This window comes from Salmo salar, chromosome 07 (genome assembly GCF_965601325.2).
Source record: "Salmo salar chromosome 07, fSalSal1, whole genome shotgun sequence".
Classification (NCBI taxonomy): domain Eukaryota; kingdom Metazoa; phylum Chordata; class Actinopteri; order Salmoniformes; family Salmonidae; genus Salmo; species Salmo salar.
In genome coordinates this window covers 12,914,979-12,937,367 of record NC_138297.1, presented here as the reverse complement: position 1 = coordinate 12,937,367, position 22,389 = coordinate 12,914,979, and the positions used below count along the sequence as shown (strand labels likewise).

Below are 22,389 nucleotides of genomic sequence, written 5' to 3'. Positions count from 1 at the left end.
TGGTAACGGGTCACAAATGTTGCTGCTGTGATGGCACACTGTGGTATTTCACCCAGTAGATATGGAAGTTAATCAAAATTGGGTTTGTTTTCAAATTCTTTGTGGGCGTTTGTGATCTGTGGGAAATATGTGTCTCTAATATGGTCATACATTTGGCAGTAGGTTAGGAAGTGCAGCTCAGTTTCCACCTCATTTTGTGGGCAGTGTGCACATAGCCTGTCTTCTCTTGAGAGCCAGGTCTGCCTACGGTGGCCTTTCTCAATAGCAAGGCTATGCTTACTGAGTTTTCCTTAAAAACTCTCTGTTTAGGACTCGCTCTCTGTCTCTCTTTCTCTGTAGTCATCTATCTCTCTCGGCATGTAGGAGTCAGATACTGACATTGGGGCTAGAGGTCGACCGATTTATGTGGCCGAATGGCCGATTTCAAGTTTTCATAACAATCGGAAATCGGTATTTTTGGATGGCGATTTGACAGATTATTTTATTTAATTGATTTATTTATTTGTAATTTTTTTTTTTTGTCCTTTATTTAACTAGGCAAGTCAGTTAAGAACACATTCTTATTTTCAATGACGGCCTAGGAACGGTGGGTTAACTCCCTTGTTCAGGGGCAGAACGACAGATTTTTACCTTGTCAGCTCAGGGATTCAATCTTGCAACCTTTCGGTTAACTAGTCCAACGCTCTAACCACCTGCTTTACATTGCACTCCACGAGGAGCCTGCCTGTTACGCGAATGCAGTAAGAAGCCAAGGTAAGTTGCTAGCTAGCATTAAACTTATCTTATAAAAAACAATCAATCAATCATAATCACTAGTTAACTACACATGGTTGATGATAATACTAGTTTATCTAGCCTGTCCTGCGTTGCATATAATCGCTTAGGTACACGTTGCTCCAACCATAAACATCAATGCCTTTCTTAAAATCAATACACAAGTATATATTTTTAAACCTGCATATTTAGTTAATATTGCCTGCTAACATGAATTTCTTTTAACTAGGGAAAATGTGTCACTTCTCTTGCAAACAGAGTCAGGGTATATGCAGCAGTTTGGGCCGCCTGGCTCGTTGCGAACTGTGAAGAATATTTCTTCCTAACAAAGACAGCCGACTTCGCCAAATGGGGAATGATTTAACCAAAGCGCATTTGCGAAAAAAGCACAATCGTTGCACGACTGTACCTAACCATAAATATCAATGCCTTTCTTAAAATCAATACACAGAAGTATATATTTTTAAACCTGCATATTTAGCTAAAAGAAATCCAGGTTAGCAGGCAATATTAACCAGGTGAAATTGTGTCATTTTGCGTTCATTGCACGCAGTCAGGGTATATGCAACAGTTTGGGCCGCCTGGCTCGTTGCGAACTAATTTGCCAGAATTTGACGTCATTATGACATAACATTGAAGGTTGTGCAAGGTAACAGGAATAACGTTTTGTTTTCGAGATGATAGTTTCCGGATTCGACCATATTAATGACCTAAGGCTCGTATTTCTGTGTGTTATTATGTTATAATTAAGTCTGATTTGATAGAGCAGTCTGACTGAGCGATGGTAGGCAGCAGCAGGCTCGTAAGCGTTCATTCAAAATAGCACTTTCGTGCATTTTGCCAGCAGCCCTTCGCAATGCATTGCGCTGTTTATGACTTCAAGCCTGTCAACTCCCAAGATTAGGCTGGTGTAACCGATGTGAAATGGCTAGCTAGTTAGCCGGGTACGCGCTAATAGCGTTTCAAACGTCTCTCGCTCTGAGACTTGGAGTAGTTGTTTCCCCTTGCTCTACATGGGTAACGCTGCTTCGAGGGTGGCTTTTGTCGATGTGTTCCTGGTTCAAGCCCAGGTAGGAGCGAGGAGAGGGACGGAAGCTATACTGTTACACTGGCAATACTGTTACACTGGCAATACTAAAGTGCCTATAAGAACATCCAATAGTCAAAGGTATATGAAATACAAATGGTATAGAGAGAAATAGTCCTATAATTCCTATAATAACTACAACCTAAAACATCTTACCTGGGAATATTGACGACTCATGTTAAAAGGAACCACCAGCTTTCATATGTTCTCATGTTCTGAGCAAGGAACTTAAACGTTAGCTTTTTTACATGGCACAAATTGCACTTTTACTTTCTTCTCCAAACACTTTGTTTTTGCATTATTTAAACCAAATTGAACATGTTTCATTATTTATTTGAGGCTAAATTGATTTTATTGATGTAATTATATTAAGTTAAAATAAGTGTTCATTCAGTATTGTTGTAATTGTCATGATTACAAATGTTTTTTTTATATTAAATCGGCCGATTAATCGGAGTTTTTGGCCCGCCAATAATTGGTATCGGCGTTGAAAAATCATAATCGGCCGACCTCTAATTGGGGCTAAGGTTGTATTCTGCATAACATTGTGTGTCTAAAGCATCCAGGATGCTAAGAGCAGTCCGAGAGCAGGGCCTTACAGGATGCTAAGAGCAGTCCCAGAGCAGGGCCTTACCGTATACAGAAGATACTGTAGATGGATGAAGGGGGGAGGAGTTATCCTTGGGTTCCTGGTTTAGACTGCTAACACGTCAAGTTTCCCCCTGTGATGCCCGGGGCAGTGTTGTGATTCGTTTCCCCCTGTGATGCCCGGGGCAGTGTTGTGATTCGTTTCCCCCTGTGATGCCCGGGGCAGTGTTGTGATACGTTTCCCCCTGTGATGCCCGGGGCAGTGTTGTGATGCCCGGGGCAGTGTTGTGATGCCCGGGGCAGTGTTGTGATGCCCGGGGCAGTGTTGTGATGCCCGGGGCAGTGTTGTGATGCCCGGGGCAGTGTTGTGATGCCCGGGGCAGTGTTGTGTTAAAAGAAATAGCTTGAGAAGAAAAAGCGGTGTTGGTAGGATAGGAATGACTGTTGTATTCCTATGATGTCATTGTTGTAAAATAAACAGGTCTCTTTTCTGGTATGACTATAGCTGTAACATCACGTGTTAAAGGTTGTTTTCACAGATCACTTATGTCAAATGTTTTGTGGCTCATGTTTCAAAGTTTAAGATGAGATCACCTGGTTTAGCCTCTCACTCACTCACTCACTCACTCACTCACTCACTCACTCACTCACTCACTCACTCACTCACTCACTCACTCACTCACTCACTCACTCACTCACTCACTCACTCACTCACTCACTCACTTCAAATTCAATTCAAGGGGCTTTATTGGCATGGGAAACATATGTTAACATTGCCAAAGCAAGGGAAATGGATAATAAACAAAAGTGCAATAAAAATGAACAGTAAACATTACCCTCACAAAAGATCCAAAATAATAAAGATATTTCAAATGTCATTATGTCTATATACAGTGTTGTAACGATGTGCAAATAGTTAGTGGTGTTTGTTCACCGGCTGCCCTTTTCTTGTGGTAACAGGTCACAAATCTTGCTGCTGTGATGGCACCTTGTGGTATTTCAACCAGTAGATACGGGAGTTTATCAAAATTGGATTTGTTTTCGAATGCTTTGGATCTGTATAATCTGAGGGAAATATGTGTCTCTAATATGGTCATACATTTGGCAGGAGGTTAGGAAGTGCAGCTCAGTTTCCACCTCATTTTGTGGGTAGTGTGCACATAGCCTGTCTGCCTACGGCGACCTTTCACTCTCTCTCGCTCTCCCCCTCTTTCTTTCTCTCTCCCTCTCTCTCTTCTCCCTCATCTCTCTCTTTCTCTGTGTTAAAGCGTCCGTCCTCGCCACCTGTCTGTGTTTGGCTACTGTGTCACATGGTCTCATGCTGCCAAGGCCACAAGGACAGCAGCTGCCTGTCTCTGTCTTTCTCTCTCTGTCTCTCTCTCTCTCTGTGTCTGTAACCAGGTGTGCTTTCTCATCTCCTACCTGGTGTGTGTGTGTGTGTTTAGCTGCGTACTCAAGTTTTGGTCTCTCGCTTTCTCTGCAGGAAGTTTGGGGAGCGCCCTCAACCACAGCGCCTAACAAGGTGAGTGTACACACACACACACACACACACACACACACACACACACACACACACACACACACACACACACACACACACACACACACACACACACACACACACACACATTTCAGTATGCTTGTTTTATTCACAGACAGTTCAACAGGGCTTGTTATGGTTAGGGGTGAGATGAGGCCAGGAGACTGGTCTGTTGGTCCTTTGGTCAGTCAGCCTGGAGAAAGAGAGAGGAGGATATTTCTGTGTGTGTGTGTGCCTATCAAATCAGATTTTATTGGTCACAGACACGTTAGATGTTATTGTGAGTGTAGTGAAATGCCTATGCTTGTAGATCCGACAGTGCAGCAATATCTAATAGGTAATATCTAACAATTCCACAACAAAACCTAATATCTATCTCTGTGTGTATGTACGCGTGCCACTATAAGGGGAAAATGATGGATTGAGCATTCTCTGGAACACACAAGTGTTGTTTTGGAGGGGGCCCTGGCCTCTCCGCCTTTTGATCTCTCCCCCTCTCCATTCACCAAACACTTACATTTGACATTTTAGTCATTTAGCAGATGCTCTTATCCAGAGCGACTTACGGTAGGGAATGCATACATTTCATTTCATGCATTTTAAAATTTTAAAATGTATTTTTTGTACTGGCCCCCTGTGGGAATCGAACCCACAACCCTGGCGTTGCACACACCATGCTCACCATGCTCTACCAACTGAACCACAGGGAAGACTGTTGTTACCGACGATCAGGAGAAAGACACTGTAGTTAGTTTAGAGATGTTGTCTATGAAAGGTGTGTGTGTGCAGCTGTGTCTGTGTTGCAGTTACCCCAGAGCGTGGCCCTGTTGATTTTAGTTTGGAAGTGACGGGGGCAGCTAAAAGTCAGGGCCCCACTGTCAGCCAGGCTGTTCCACTGTTCAGCTGATACAAAACACACTGTAGACTGCTTGAAATGCTGCCTGGCTGGCTTTGTTGCTTTGGAGAAGAAACCTGGTCACCAATGTTTCAGGGGAAACTTCGGAGACACTTGAGACTCATTCTGAAAATGAAAATCTATAATATATGCTGTGAGATCTGACTCAATTTTACACTTACCTGTAGCCTATATGAATGTAGGCCTTATTTATTGTCATGTGATTTTAATGAACTAGAATGTGCCTGACGTCACAAATTAAGTTGACTGGGGGGGGGGGGGGGGGGGTTTCAGTTTCCTCTGACAGTCAATTCTCAGCCCATTATGCCTTAATGACAATGGGAGAGGGTATGCTGACTGACGTGACTGTTGATGTTTTCATTTAACCCAAGGGTCCTGTGTTGAGGACGGGTGTCATGTCCCCTTTGTGATCCAAAGGGGCGCTCACCAATAGGGCTCGAAGACTGTGTTTTTTTCCTCTGTGTGTGTGTGTGTGTGTATATATGTGTACCTTTTGACTCTGTGTGTGTGTGTGTGTGTGTGTGCCCCGCCCTGTCCTAGCCAGCTGCAGGTTTAAAAAAAAAAAAAAAAAAGTGTATTTTAATTTGATTTAACCTTGATTTAACTAGGCAAGTCAGTTAAGAACAGATTTTTATTTACAATGATGGCCTACCCCGGGCAAACCCGGACGACGCTGGGGGGGGTCTGGGTGATTCCACTCTATTCTGGTGTAGCTAGACACTGTGACAGATACACTGGACAGATGCTGTCTGCTGTGCCGTATCTGTAGCCCGGCTTAACTCCACACACGCAGACACATCATTACTGACCCCCACTTTGCCCTTTGTCTCTGTCTGTCAATCTCTCTGCCAGTGGCACACAAAGCTATACCACTAGCCTGTAGCTTTCCGTTGTACACCGCTAGCCTGTAGCTTTCCGTTGTACACCGCTAGCCTGTAGCTTTCCGTTGTACACCGCTAGCCTGTAGCTTTCCGTTGTACACCGCTAGCCTGTAGCTTTCCGTTGTACACCGCTAGCCTGTAGCTTTCCGTTGTACACCGCTAGCCTGTAGCTTTCCGTTGTACACCGCTAGCCTGTAGCTTTCCGTTGTACACCGCTAGCCTGTAGCTTTCCGTTGTACACCGCTAGCCTGTAGCTTTCCGTTGTACACCGCTAGCCTGTAGCTTTCCGTTGTACACCGCTAGCCTGTAGCTTTCCGTTGTACACCGCTAGCCTGTAGCTTTCCGTTGTACACCGCTAGCCTGTAGCTTTCCGTTGTACACCGCTAGCCTGTAGCTTTCCGTTGTACACCGCTAGCCTGTAGCTTTCCGTTGTCATTTAACTTGTCCCCTTTGCTTGGTGTGTCCATGTGACTCTTGGCTTGTTTAAACATAATTTTACGTTTACATTTTAGTCATTTAGCAGATGCTGTTATCCAGAGCGACTAACAGTAAGTAATGTTAGTGAGTGCATACATTTTCATCTGGTCCCCCATGGGAATCGAACCGACAACCCTGGCATTGCAAGCACCATGCTCTACCAACATGTTTTCATTGCATGTTTAGTTTTTCTGTCCAGTATTGACTTGTGTAGTATAGATCTGTCCTCCATTCTCCTGTCCGGCAATCTCCTATTCAGTTTTCCTTTTGATGTGCTGTGGCATCTCTTGTGTGGTTGCGTACCTCGCGTCTCCTTGCATGTCTCTTTTGTTTGTGTGTTGTGTTCCGGTCATCTTTTGTTGTTTTGTTGTTGCATGGCTGTTGTAGTGTCGGCTGTGCGTTTGGTCTATTTCACCGGCCACATTGGTGGGTGGTCAGGGCTCCACAGTGTGAGTATTTCACTCACATTCATGAATAAAAATTGAAAAAGTACCCAATTGTCATAATTGAGTAAAAGTATAGATACCTTGATAGAAAGTTACTCAGGTAAAAGTCAAAGTGACCCAGTAAAATACTACTTGAGTAAAAGTAAAACATTTTTTGGTTCTAAATATACTTAAGTATCAAAATTAGAAGTATCAATAATTTCAAATTCCTTATATTAAGCAAAGCAGATAGCACCATTTTTCTTCTTTTGAAAATGTACGGATAGCCAGGGGCACACTCCAACACTCAGACATAATTTACAAATGAAGCATGTGTTTAGTGAGTCCGCCAGATCAGAGTCAGTAGGGATGACCACATGTTCTCTTGATAAGTGTGTGAATTGTACCTTTTTCCTGACCTGCTAAGCATTTAAAATGTAACAAGTACTTTTGGGCTTTAGGGAAAATGTATGGAGTAAAATGTAGATTACTACATTCCTAAAGAAAATAAAGTAAAAGTTACACCACTGGTCCTGCAGTAGCTGTTTTCAAAGTATTTCTGCCATTTTGTTTCATAGCTGCTAAATTAATCGCACAAAGTCAAAGAACTACAAATCCTATAGACTATCTATCCCACCTTGCATTGCAACACTGCCTGGTTGGGGGCTGTGCACATGTGAAGAGCTGAGTGAAAGATTCACTTTTAGAAGTGCTGCATACAGGCATAAAAGTTGATCTAAAGTGAGTCTGTCCTTGTGTTTCTTGGCTATTTCCATTGTTTTGTTCACAAGCTAGGTTGTTTTTCTATGTTTGAATTTCAACTGCTAGGGAAGAGATGACTAGTTGAAGCGTTGTCTATCTTACAGGTACAAACATGACTAGCCGCGTTACCACGTTACCACTTAAAGGGGCAGGTGAACATTTTTGCCTCAACTGTGATATTTTGGTTAAAAGACTCACTTCTTAATAGTAATACATTTATTGTTTTAGAAGCATTTACAAAGCATGCTCATCTGTTTTTTGTGTTTTTGTTGGTGTAAATTTAGCAAAAAATTTGGGCTGGTAAAAAATCTGAGTGGCTGGTGGCCACAGTGGCTGGTGGACCAAAAAGTTAATTTTATGCCTTGCTTGTGTCACCCCACCCCTCTTGTTCTTACTCTGTGTGTGTTTGTGAGCGCATGTTTGTCAGTGTGTCCATAACACTGTTATATAAATCATATAAAAAAATTATAGAAAGTTAGAGCGCGTCTGTCCGTGTTAGTCTGTCCGTGTTAGTCTGTCCGTGTTAGTCTGTCCGTGTTAGTCTGTCCGTGTTAGGGGTGTGTGTGTGTGAATATAGGAAGTTGAGTGGGTGCTGTACCCTGGTCAATCTGACAACTCTTTATGAGCCGTTCTCACTTCTCCTTTCAACTGTTCTCATTGAAAATGGCCCACATAGACAGAGGCCGATGGGTAGTTAATAGGTTAACTACTCAACCAGTGTTCATTTCATCAAAAAAATATTAGTCAAACACCTATTTTTCAAGTGTCAATTGATGAGACTATAACTCATAGCTTATCATTAAGCCCAGGGCCCTGGGTCTGAACCCCGCCCTGTGCAACTTGGTCCTGGACTTCCTGACGGGCCGCCCCCTGGTGGTGAAGGTAGGAAACAACACCTCCACTTCTCTGATCCTCAACACTGGGGCCCCACAAGGGTGTGTGCTCAGCCCCCTCCTGTACTCCCTGTATACCCATGACTGCTTGGCCACGCAGGCCTCCAACTCAATCATCAAGTTTGCAGAGGACACAACAGTAGTAGGCCTGATTTACCAATAATGACAAAACAGCCTACAGGGAGGAGGAGAGGACCCTGCCGGAGTGGTGCCAGGAAAATAACCTCTCCCTCAATGTCAACAAAACAAAGGAGCTGATTATGGATTTCAGGAAACAGCAGATTGAGCACGCCCCTATCCACATCGACAGGACCACAGTAGAGAAGGTGAAAAGCTTCAAGTTCCTCGGTATACACATCACTGACAATCTGAAATGGTCCACCCACACAGACAGTGTGGTGAAGAAGGAGCAGCAGTGCCTCTTCAACCTCAGGAGGCTGAAGAAATTTGTCTTTGCACCTTAGACCCTCACAAACTTTTACAGATGCACAATTGAGAGCATGTCACAGGAAGGCCAAAAAGATCATCAAGAACCACAACCACCGAGCCACGGTCTGTTCACCCTGCTATCATCCAGAAGGCGAGGTCAGTACAGGTGCATCAAAGCTGGGACCGAGAGACTGGAAAAACAGCTTCTTTCTCAAGGTCCTCAGACTGTTAAATAGCCATCACTAGCCGGTTACATAACCCTGCACCTTAGAGGCTGCTGCCCCATATACATAGACATAGAATCACTGGCCACTTTAATAATGGAACACTAGTCACTTTAATAATGTTTATATACTGCTTTACTCATCTCACATGTATATACTGTATTGTATTCTACTGTATTTTAGTCAATGCCACTGCGACATTGCTCGTCCTAATTCCATTATTTTACTTTTAGATGTGTGTATTGTTGTGAATTGTTAGATACTACTGCACTGTTGGAGCTAGGAACACAAGCTTTTGCTACACCCATAATAACATTTTCTAAATATGTGTATGTTAATTTGATTTGAATTGACTAAATAGACCCAGAAAAAACAGATTTTTCATTTCAGTTGACTAAATCGAGACAAGTGCAGTTCTGTTCAGCTGGTGAGCTGTGGGGGAGCAAGTGATGAGTGTGGGCAGACAGGCTCAGCTCTGCTCCGCCTCCGATTATGCATACCGTGCATTGCTTCCTCGTAGCTAACCAGTCACCACCAGCATTCTAGTTAGCTACCCTTTGCCTGGTTAGCCTAGAGTCTGATCCTGATGGGCGTTCTACTAAGCTAACATTGCTTGCATTGCTAACTAAGCTAACATTGCTTGCATTGCTAACTAAGCTAACATTGCTTGCATTGCTAACTAAGCTAACATTGCTTGCATTGCTAACTAAGCTAACATTGCTTGCATTGCTAACTAAGCTAACATTGCTTGCATTGCTAACTAAGCTAACATTGCTTGCATTGCTAACTAAGCTAACATTGCTTGCATTGCTAACTAAGCTAACATTGCTTGCATTGCTAACTAAGCTAACATTGCTTGCATTGCTAACTAAGCTAACATAGCAATGCATTGCTAACTAAGCTAACATAGCAATGCATTGCTAACTAAGCTAACATAGCAATGCATTGCTAACTAAGCTAACATAGCAATGCATTGCTAACTAAGCTAACATAGCAATGCATTGCTAACTAAGCTAACATTGCTTGCATTGCTAACTAAGCTTACATTGCTAACATTGCTAACTAAGCTTACATTGTTTTAAGATGGTCATACCAAGGGTCATTTTGTTATTTGATTTAGAATTTTAGTTAGAAATAAATGTAAAAAATGTATTTGATTAAACAATGAATTTGGCCTTACTGCGTACTAAAATGTACTTCCCTTTTTCAGGACCCTGTCTTTCAAAGATAATTTGTAAAAATTAAATTAACTTCACAGACCTTCATTGTAAAGGGTTTACACACTGTTTTCCATGCTTGTTCAATGAACCATAAACAATTAATGAACATGCACCTGTGGAACGGTCGTTAAGACACTAACAGCTTACAGACGGTAGGCAATTAAGGTCACAGCTATGAAAACTTAGGATACTAAAGAGGCCTTTCTACTGACTCTGGAAAAACACTAAAAGAAAGATGCCCAGGGTCCCTGCTCATCTGTGTGAACGTGCCTTAGGCAAGGAGGCATGAGGACTACAGATCTGGCCAGGGCAATAAATTGCAATGTCCGTACTGTGAGACGCGTAAGACAGCGCTACAGGGAGACAGGACGGACAGCTGATAATCCTCGCAGTGGCAGACCACGTGTAACAACACCTGCACAGGATCGGTACATGCGAACATCACACCTGCGGGACAGGTACAGGATGACAACAACAACTGCCCGAGTTACACCAGGAACGCACAATCCCTCCAGCAGTGCTCAGACTGTCCGCAATAGGCTAAGAGAGGCTGGACTGAGGGCTTGTAAGCCTGTTGTAAGGCAGGTCCTCACCAGACAGGACTGGCAAAAAGTGCTCTTCACTGACGAGTCGCGGTTTTGTCTCACCAGTGGTGATGGTCGGATTTCCGTTTATCGTCGAAGGAATGAGCGTTACACTGAGGCCTGTACTCTGGAGCGGGATCGATTTTGGAGGTGGAGGGTCCGTCATGGTCTGGGGCGGTGTGTCACAGCATCATCGGACTGAGCTTGTTGTCATTGCAGGCAATCTCAACGCTGTGCGTTACAGGGAAGACATCCTCCTCCCTCATGTGGTACCCTTCCTGCAGGCTCATCCTGACATGACCCTCCAGCATGACAATGCCACCAGCCATACTGCTCGTTCTGTGTGTGATTTCCTGCAAGACTGGAATGTCAGTGTTTTGCCATGGCCAGCAAAGAGCCCATTGAGCATGTCTGGGACCTGTTGGATCGGAGGGTGAGGGCTGCCCCCCCCCTTTGTCCAGGGACACATTGTTCAATTTCGGTTAGTCATATGTCTGTGGAACTTGTTCAGTTTATGTCTCAGTTGTTGAATCTTATGTTCATAGAAATATTTACACGTGTTAAGTTTGCTGAAAATAAACACAGTTGACAGTGAGAGGATGTTTCTTAGCCCATAGAAAGGCATTGAATAACAGATTCATACATGGAAAAACAGATAGTAAACAAAAAAGTGTCTGTCCTATATCTGAGATCATGGAATTATATTTTTTAAAACATATTTAACCCCTTTTTTTAGGCACAAACTACTTCCATGTATACATTACTTCTATTCATTCTTTTTTTAAACTGGTACCTGGCTACTTTCAGACAAGTCTTTTGGCGTTTTAGAGCAAAACAACCGACAGGTGTATTCGGAAAGTATTCAGACCCATTCCCCTTTTCCACGTCACAGCCTTCTTCTAAAATGGATTAAATGTATATAGTATTTATTTTTATTTTTTTACGTTTTAGTCATTTAGCAGACGCTCTTATCCAGAGCGACTTACAGTAGTGAATGCATACATTTCATACATTTTTTTTTTTCTTCTACGTACTGGTCCCCCGTGGGAATCGAACCCACAACCCTGGCGTTGCAAACACCATGCTCTACCAACTGAGCCACACGGGACACGGGATCTACACACAATAATGACAAACCGAAAACAAGTTTTTAATTTACATAAGTATTCAGAACCTTTGTTATGAGACTCAAAATTGAGCTCAGGTGCATCCTGTTTCCATTGATCATCCTTGAGATGTTTCTACAACTTGATTAGAGTCCACCTGTGGTAAATTCAATTGATTGGACATGATTTGGAAAGGCACACACCTGCCTATGTAAGGTCCCACAGTTTACATTGCATGTCAGAGGAAAAACCAAGCCATGCAGGCCTTTATGTTGGAGTGGTCAGACGGAAGCCACATGACAGCCCACTTGGAGTTTGCCAAAAGTCACCTAAAGAACCCTAAAACCATGAGAAACAAGAATCTCTGGTCTGATGAAACCAAGATTGAGCTCTTTGGCCTGAATGCCAAGCGTAACATCTGGAGGAAGCCTGGCACCATACCTACGGTGAAGCATGGTGGTGGCAGCATCATGCTGTGTGGATGTTTTTCAGCGGCAGGGACTGGGAGACTAGTCAGGATCGAGGGAAAGATGAACAGAGCAAAGTACAGAGAGATCCTTGATTAAAACCTGCTCCAGAGCCCTCAGGACCTCAGACTGGGGCGAAGGTTCACCTTCTAACAGGACAACGACCCTAAGCACACAGCCAAGACAACGCAGGAGTGGCTTCAGGACGAGTCTCTGAATATCCTTGAGTGGCCCAGCCAGAGCCCGGAGAGACCTGAAAACAGCTATGCAGCGACGCTCCCCATCCAACCTGACAGAGCCTGAGAGGATCTGCAGAGAAAAATGGGAGAAACTCCCCAAATACAGGTGTGCTGAGCTTGTAGCGTCATACGCAGGAAGACTCACTGCCAAGGGTGAGTAAAGGCTCTGAATACTTATGTAAATTAGATTTTTCCGTTTTTTTTATTTTTTACAAAATGTGCTAAAATTATCTGTGTAGATTGATTTAATTTTAGATTTTTATTTATTTAAGTGAAAGTTGATCCATTTAGGCCATTCATATGAAATATTGTATTCTTTTTTTAACTTGGCGAGTCAGTTAAGAACAAATTCTTATTTTCAATGACGGCCTAGGAACGGTGGGTTAACTGCCTTGTTCAGGGGCAGAACGACAGATTTGTACCTTGTCAGCTGGGGGATTCGATCTTGCAACCTTTTAGTTACTAGTCCAATGCTCTAACCACTAGGCTACCTGTCGGCTGCAACGTAACAAAATGTGGAAAAAGTCAATGGGTCTGAATACTTTCCGACTGCACTGTACGTTTGACTGGTCATGCTGTTGGTCTATAGATTTAATTAGAATAATTTAGTGGATTTAAATTGGTACATGTGTACAGTATATTTGTTATTTATCACACACTTACAGCATCCAGATACAGAGCCTTTGAGATAAAATCTGTCAGACAGCACGAGCGCATTTTAAAACATATACTTAATTGTTTGAAACCTGAACGTTTTAATACATATTATGAATACCTTGCTTCAAAGTAGCCTATTAGATGATCAAAATGTCTAAATTACATCTGTCCCATGAAACCGTTTTCATGTGCACTACCCTTTTTGGACAACGCTGTTTTCCCGCCAATTGCATTATGGAACGAACATTTGAATGTAGCCTACTGCCTTGTGTGCATTGCTGCGCTTATAATGTGAAGAAATGAATTGTTTTTATCAGCATTAAAATTGTATGAATTTGGAATCTATTGTCCCACACCTGTCCAAGAGTCTGTTTGGAATAGGCTATTTCTTTCTCGACAAGCTGACTAATAGAATAGGTCAAATCGTCTACTATGGAGGATAGTGGATTGATATAGGCTGGTGATGTTGATGTTCGGTACTCGTCTTGTTGGCTGAGGGAAAGTTAATGTGGACAGTTATTCTAACCTCTTCAAAATGCAGGTCAGATTTCAGTCAGAAGGACCGCACATTGTTGCATCCTCCATTTGCATGTTCCGTTATAATTAATTACCATAATCTAAATGTGACTTATGTCATTCTGATCACAGTGGGTAATTAAAAAATGTTGCCGGTCAAATGTCCAGCACCACATATTTTCTTAACAGAAACCCGTGTGTGTGTGAGAGAGAATGAGAACATGATGTGTGAATGCTGGTTGAACTTGGCCTTGTGCCATCTGGCCACTCCAGGGGTGTAAGAGATTTAATGGTGCTCCCTTCACTGCCTTCACACACAAATGCTCTACGACAACAACCACATCTTAACCAACAGTCGTCCCCCAGGACTGTTAGTATGAACTTCTGAACCAACATGGGACAACAGTCTTACTATAGGACCAACCATTTGTAACCAGGATTGAAATGCATTCATTGGTTTTTGACCAAGATCTGCTTTTGGAATATCCCATCGTTTTTGTGGAGAACAGTCCTGTTACACTCTAATCCTACTTTAACTATCAACTAGTGATGGGGGGAAAAAATTGATAGTTACATATTGTGATGTTATTTTTGACAATATATTGCAATATTATTTTTGCGCCTGTTTGCTGAACCTCCACCGAAACCTGTATTTTTTTCTTAATAGCTTGTTCTCCATCTTTTAAATTATTTCCATGATCAAAACTGGTTTTCTCATGGCTCTCTCTCGTTCTTGTGCAGCAGACATACGGTGAGCAATATGTTTGGAACATCGAATTGTAATAAAATCACAGTATCGAATCTCAATTCATGAGAATCTCAATACATATCGTATCTGCAACTCAGTTTTGTGATAATATCGTATCATAAGGTCCCTGGCAATTCCCAGCTCTACAATCAACCAGTGCTTGTGAGGTAAAAAAACTAAACAAAAACGGGCTATTTTCTACTCTAGATGCTGCAGCAATCTCACTCTTTTCTCTCTTTCTTTCATTTTTTTCTTGGTTAGCTTTGAGGCCATCTCTGCCAGTCAGCTCTGATCCAACAACAAATCGTGTAGTGTACCTCCAGTCATCCACAGGGCAGCAGCCATATTTGTGAGGTGGCAACAACACACTGGGGTGAATCTTAACCCACACACTTCCTCAAAAGTCTCATCTTTAGGGTGAAATCTGGAACTTTCATTTCCCCTGCTCTGGCAACTCGAGGTACTAGCTACAAACACAACTGACCAACGAGAAAAACAAACTACAAAATAGCTTCGCCAATATGACAGCTGTTCCCCCCCCCCCCCTAGAAGTTGTCACTTAGGCACAGATCCAGGATCAGCCTACCCACCACATATCCAAATAGTGACCATTAGGCAGGGAAGTGCAAAACTGTCCTCAGACCAGTGTCTAGGGGTCACGTTAATTCCACATCTCTTTTCCACCTTAGTCTTATATCTGATGTCACCCTCTAGGCAGGAAGGTCACAATCAGTATCAGTGGTGTCCAATGACACCCTGTGAGCATGACATGACCGTGTTCTGAGCTGAGCGAGTGTGTTCCCCTGTAATCACTCAGGGCTGTGGGTTCCTGTGTGTGTGCACGCCCAGTGCCATGCCAAAGCAACATGTAGAAATATCAGTGGAGGAGATCACTGTAGCATCAGATGATTATAGGCACCGCAGAGTGGTGTCCGTCAGATGATTATAGGCACCGCAGAGTGGTGTCGATTTTGAACTCATTAAAAGAAAGAAATCATTAGACGTGGCTTAGGTTTAGAATCTGTTCTCTCTCTGTTCTGTTCTCTCAGATGATTATAGGCACCGCAGAGTGGTCTGTTTTCTTTCCATCCATCTCTCTCTGGCCTTGGTCTTTCCATTAAGGGTTAGTGAAGTGTAGTAATCCGTGGTTCCCTGCCTCCCTCTTTCTATCCCTCCCTCTCGTGGTTCAGGGGGCTCTTTGCTTTCCATAAAATAGGCCTGTCTATTGTGTGGACTGGGTGGTATACTGCATTTTACTCGACACCACTATTGATGCACGGACCAGTTTTGGTTTTTACTTGCCCTTCTATAACCAATGTATGGTTTGTTAAATGTGATGCGCCACCCGCCCCTGCTCGCTCATGGAGTGCAGTTGATGTTTTTCGACCACAAGATAATTTGTCAACCATTCTCTTCAGTCTGTGCAGCAGATGCAACAATATGTTGATGACAATGATGCTGTTTCCGCTTCTTAATTTAAATCCACAAGCGTTCTATAATTACACTATTAGTTTGTGTGTCTTACTGTCTGCAAACGGCAAGTATGTTTATTTTTTTTTATCAAGTTGTGGATAAAATAGTGTTAGCTGCTAATCTCTAGCTAGCTGCGTTAGTTGGCTAGCTATCTAGCTAATACAGCCTGATAGCAGTGCTGGTGGAGGCCTAAATCAGCACGTTTGTGCAACCGTATCTTCTAAATCCGAGAGAAATAGGGGACGCATGAAATATGTTAACTACATGAAGTAAGAGAACATTTAATGTAGTCAAAGTTTATAGGGTCCCACTCCCCTGGGAAACACTAACCAACACTTTGGTTCCTACCCCTGTCACAATAATGCCTCCATGGCTTTTTCATTCATTGTCATGTCAAACAACACTGTGTTCAAAGTGCCCAGTATTACATTCTAACTATAGAATTAGAATAATCATTCCCACAATTACCCCTAGTAATTTCCATGATTCCAACAGTTCACACAAGTCCAATCGCAATTGGGGCGGCAGGAAGCCTAGTAGTTAGAGCGTTGGACTTGTAACTGAAAGGTTGCAAGATCGAATCCCTGAGCTGACGAGGTAAAAATCTCATTGAAAATAAGAATTTGTTCTTAAATGCCTAGTTAAATAAAGGTAAAAAACAAAAATGTAAAATTGCAATATCACCTTTTGGTTGAAGTTTGATTGAACAGTATAAAACAATCAGAATGCAGAAAGCCCCATTTGAAAACACTTAAAATGTATGTGTTGCCACCCTAAGGTCAAGCACTACTCATAGAACTTGTATTATTCAGAAACCTCAAATACCGCCAAATAGCATCATCCCGCCAAATAGCATCATCCCGCCAAATGGCATCATCCCGCCAAATGGCATCATCCCGCCAAATGGCATCGTCCCGTCCCGCCAAATGGCATCGTCCCGTCCCGCCAAATGGCATCGTCCCATCCCGCCAAATGGCATCGTCCCGTCCCGCCAAATGGCATCGTCCCGTCCCGCCAAATGGCATCATTAGCATCATCCCGCCAAATAGCATGATACCGCCAAATTGCATCATCCTGTCAAAAACAAATCTAGTGATATATATTTTGGCCATATCGCCCAGCCCTAATGTGTGTATGTGTATGACTCCCTTTCTGTGTCACTGGACATGTCAGGTGACACTGACATCTGTGCAAATGGGCCATTGTGTCTGCTCAGGGTCACCCTTGACCCCTGCTAGTCTGAAAATCTTTAGCTGTGTGCTTTTCAACGAGTACACACACAGTAACCAGGTGTCTATCCAACCTTTTTTATGCCAGTAAAGTACGTCGGATACATTTTTTTTTGTGACAGGCCTGATGGAAACAGCACATTTGTCGGTCAAATTTCCAAATGTTGACCAAACAAAATACCCTAGACAAGGTTGGATCTTTTTGTGCCGGTAAAATGAATTATGCGAGAAATGGCGGTGGAAATGCTTTTATGCGCAGACATTGATATAATAACCATCATATCAAAGTAAACTGAGCCACACGATGTCATGGTGTTCGGTTCTCCCGCTACGACTCGGGACAGTTTATTATCTTGACTTCCGTTTGACCATAGAAATCTTGCTCTTTTGTCCATAATCTCATTATGTAGGCTATACCCGCAATGTAGCTGGTAGCTGTTGGCTAGAGCACTGTTGCTAAGAGCAGAGTGGGCACATTCGCTAATATAACGCAACATTTGTTGTGCCAAAACCATCAGTAGAGTTGAAAATGCGATGGAAACCCATTTATGTTTTTGCTTAGGTGACAGAAGTAATTGGAGCACGGGCCTTGCAACATTTTGACACGAGATGTGGATTCTTTGGTGGTGAGCTCAGGACTTTGGTGTTTTATTTTTCCCTCCCTCCTTTCAGTCAGCCCAGCTGGAGAGAACATAGCTTTTGGCACCGAACTGTGTGTGTCCATGTGTCTGTGTGTGAGCGGTCTGTGTGTGCAGAGTGTGTGTGTGTAAGCAACACAACCTTCAGCACACCAGAGAGTTGGCTAATCAAACTGGAACTTGTCAAAATATTCCCGTCTCTCCATGTTTAAAATGTTAGTTTTATTGACCCGGAGTTTTCATGTTCCTGTTTTTTGGTTTTATCTACACTGAACAAAATATAAATGCAACATGTAAAGTGTTGGTCCCATGTTTCATGAGCTGTAATAAAAGATCCCAGACATTTTCCATACACACAAAAAGCTTATTTCTCTCAAATTTTGAGTGAATTTTTTTACATCCCTGATAGTGAGCATTTCTCCTTTGCAAAGATAATTCATCCACCTGACAGGTGTGGCATATCAAGAAGCTGATTTAAACGGTATGATCATTACACAGCTGCACCTTGTGCTAGGGCCAATAAAAGGCCACTATAAAATGTGCAGTTTTGTCACACAACGCATTGCTACAGATGTCTCAAGCGTGCAATTGGCCGGATGATTGCAGGAATGTTCGCCAGAGCTGTTGCCAGAGAATTTAATGTTAATTTCTCTACCATAAGCCTCCAACATTGTTTTAAAGAATTTGGTAGTACGTCCAACCGGCCTCACGACTGCAGTGTAACCACGCCAGCCCAGGACCTCCACATCCGGCTTATTTACCTGCGGGATCGTCTGAGACCAGCCACCTGGACAGCTGATGAAACTGAGGAGTATTTCTGTCAGTAATAAAGCCCTTTTGTGGGGAAAACGCATTCTGATTGGCTGGGCCTGGCTCCCAGTGGGTGGGCCTATGCCCTCCCAAGCTCACCCATGGCTGTGCCCCTGCCCAATCGTGAAATCCATAGATTAGGGCTTAATTCATTTATTTCAATTGACTGATTTCTTTATATAAACTGTAACTCAGTAAAATCGTTGAAATTGTTGCATGTTGCTTCTATATTTTTGTTCAGTTTACTTTATCTCTGTCGCTTCTGTCATCTATAACTTGTTTATATAAATGGATGAATAACAAACCTCTCTCTCATGTCTCCCTCTTTCCATCCCTCTGTTTCTAACTTCTTCCCTTCTTCACAGAGAAGCGATGAGGAATTACCTGAAGGAGCGAGGAGACCAAACTGTCCTGATCCTGCATGCAAAAGTTGCCCAGAAATCTTATGGCAATGAAAAAAGGTAATCAACCATCACTTACCCTACACACAACTTTCCACACACTTCCATACTTCCCACATTCCTCGCATAGCCCCTACCTGGTGTAGTACCTCGCACAGACCCTACCTGGTGTAGTACCTCGCACAGACCCTGCCTGGTGTAGTACCTCGCACAGACCCTGCCTGGTGTGGTACCTTGCACAGACCCTGCCTGGTGTGGTACCTCGCACAGACCCTGCCTGGTGTGGTACCTCGCACAGACCCTGCCTGGTGTGGTACCTCGCACAGACCCTGCCTGGTGTGGTACCTCGCACAGACCCTGCCTGGTGTGGTACCTCGCACAGACCCTGCCTGGTGTGGTACCTCGCACAGACCCTGCCTGGTGTGGTACCTCGCACAGACCCTGCCTGGTGTGGTACCTCGCACAGACCCTGCCTGGGGTGGTACCTCGCACAGACCCTGCCTGGGGTGGTACCTCGCACAGACCCTGCCTGGGGTGAGGTCTTGAGAGCTCTGGAGCAGGATTTCATCAAGGATCTCTCTGTACTTTGCTCCGTTCATCTTTCCCTCGATCCTGACTAGTCTCCCAGTCCCTGCCACTGAAATACATCCCCACAGCATGGTACTGCTACCACCATACCTGGTATAGTAACTAACACAGTCCCTACCCAAAAAGGCACGTTGAAGAGTTCCCTGTTTCATTATAAGTCAATAGGTCAAGGGATAATAGTATGGACTAAAAGGAGGTAGAAAAAAAGCTAGGTCACATTCCGTTGTGTCTGTGTGTGATGTAGGTGTTTTGGCCCCTCCGGCTTTCCATTTCCTACTGCGTCCAGACAGGGTTAAGCGGTTAAGTTTTCTGCAGGGCACATCCAGGAGGTTAAAGGGTAGATGGCAGGGGAATGGTAGGGCTACAGGGTTGGGGAGCACACTGTGGTAGGTAGGGGGTTATGACTGGGTAGAAGTGGGTAGACTGTTTCCTAGTTGCTGTACTAATGTTAGGTTAGAATGGTGGATGGGGTGTGTGTAGGGAGTAAATGAGCTGTTCTGAATATGGTCATCCAGTTGTAGGGGATTAGACAGAATAATGCCTTGGAGGGGACCTTGCATATCTCTCTCGCTCTCTCGTTCTCCTCTCTCTGTCTCTCTCTGTATCTATGTATACAGTGCCTTAGGAAAGTGTTCAGACCCCTGGACTTTTTCCACATGTTGTTAGGTTACAGCCTTATTCTAAAATGGATTAAATTGTTTTTTTCCCCGTCATCAATCTACACACAATATCCCATAATGACAAAGCCAAAACAGGTTTTTAGAAATGTTTGCTAATTTATAGAAACGTTAAATATTATATTTATGTAAGTATTCAGACACTTGACTCAGTACTTTGTTGAAGCACCTTTGGCGGCGATTACAGACTCGAGTCTTCTTGGGCATGATGCTACAAGCTTGCCACACCTGTATTTGGCGAGTTTCTCCCATTTTTCTCTGCAGATCCTCTCAAACTCTGTCAGGTTGGATGGGGAGCATCGCTGCACAGCTATTTTCAGGTCTTTTCAGAGATGTTTGATTGGGTTCAAGTCCGGTCTCTGGCTGGGCCACTCAAGGACATTCAGAAACTTGTCCCGAAGCCGCTCCTGCATTGTCTTGGCTGTGTGCTTAGGGTCGTTGTCCTGTTGGAAGGTGAACTTTCACCACAGTCTGAGGTCTTGAGAGCTCTGGAGCAGGTTTCCATGAAGGATCTCTCTGTACTTTTCTCCGTTCATCTTTCCCTCGATCCTGACTAGTCTCCCAGTCCCTGCCGCTGAAAAACAGCTCCACAGCATGATGCTGCCACCATCATGCTTCACCGTAGGGATGGTGCCAGGTTTCCTCCAGATGTGACGCTTGGCATTCAGGCCAAAGAGTTCAATCTTGGTTTCATCAGACCAGAGAATCTTGTTTCTCACGGTCTGAGAGTCTTTAGGCGCCTTTTGGCAAACTCCAAGATGGCTGTCATGTGCCTTTTACTGAGGAGTGGCTTCCATCTGGCTACTCTACCGTAAAGGCCTGATTGGTGGAGTGCTGCAGAGATGGTTGTCCTTCTGGAAGGTTCTCCCATCGCCACAGAGGAACTCTAGAGCTCTGTCAGAGTGACCATCGGGTTCTTGGTCACCTCCCTGACCAAGGCCCGTCTCCCCCGAATGCTCATTTTGGCTGGGCGTCTAGTTCTAGGAAGAGTCTTGGTGGTTCCAAAGTTCTTCCGTATAAGAATGATGGAGGCCACTGTGTTCTTGGGGACCTTCAATGCTGCAGAAATGTTTTGGTACCCTTCCCCAGATCTGTGCCTCGACACAATCCTGTCTCTGAGCTTTACATACAATTCCTTCGACCTCATGGCTTGGTTGTTGCTCTGACATGCACTGTCAACTGTGGGACCTTATATAGACTTGTGTGTGTGCCTTTCCAAATCATGTCCAATCAATTGAATTTACCGCAGGTGGACTCCAATCAAGTTGTAGAAACATCTCAAGGATGATCAATGGAAACAGGATGCACATGAGCTCAATTTAGAGTCTCATAACAAAGGTTCTGAATACTTATGTAAATAAGGTATCTGTTTTTTGTTTTTAATTCATTTGCAAACATCTCTAAAAAACTGTTTCGCTTTGTCTTAATGGGGTATTGTGTGTAGATTGCTAAGGATTTAAAAAAACTATTTTAGAATAGGGCTGTAATGTAACAAAATGTGGAAAAAGTCAGGGTTCTGAATAACTTCTGAAAGCCCTCTCTTTCTCCCTCTTTCTCCCTCCCCCTTCCTCTTGGCTGGGTCTGATCATTGAAGCCCTGCCTGCCATCACACCAGAACTATGTCTTAGTAAATCAGCAGCCCTCAGCCAACACTGTGACACCTCTGAGTTTTGGAGCACGAGAGAGGAGGAGCAGCGTTGTGTGTGTGACTGCGTGTGTGACTGCGTGTGTGACTGCGTGCGTGTGTGTGACTTCGTGTGTCAGTATGTGTTTGTTAAATAGCTGAAGTCCTCTACTCTCCTCTGTCCTCTGGTTAAAGTCACACTGACCAGGACAGAAGATGTGAGCGGGGCCTGTTTTTGGGGGTAATGGTGAGGGGGGCCTGTTTGGGGGTAATGGTGAGGGGGGCCTGTTTTGGGGGTAATGGTGAGGGGGGCCTGTTTTGGGGGTAATGGTGAGGGGGGCCTGTTTTGGGGTAATGGTGAGGGGGGCCTGTTTTGGGGTAATGGTGAGGGGGGCCTGTTTTGGGGTAATGGTGAG

The 22,389-nt window shown here is 43.8% G+C and overlaps 1 protein-coding gene across 2 annotated transcripts in view; it reads left to right on the top strand.

Moving 5' to 3' along the window:
* rbpjb (recombination signal binding protein for immunoglobulin kappa J region b) overlaps positions 1–22,389 on the top strand; it is a 79,677-nt gene that overhangs the window by 36,333 nt on the left and 20,955 nt on the right. For both annotated transcript variants that reach the window (XR_006770563.2, XM_014206508.3), the window contains exons 2-3: positions 3,933–3,971; positions 19,049–19,144. Coding sequence is in view for 1 of the 2 variants with exons in the window: in XM_014206508.3 (XP_014061983.1) it covers positions 3,933–3,971; positions 19,049–19,144 (135 nt within the window). In the remaining variant the exon portion in view is untranslated. The remainder of the gene's footprint in view (positions 1–3,932; positions 3,972–19,048; positions 19,145–22,389) is intronic.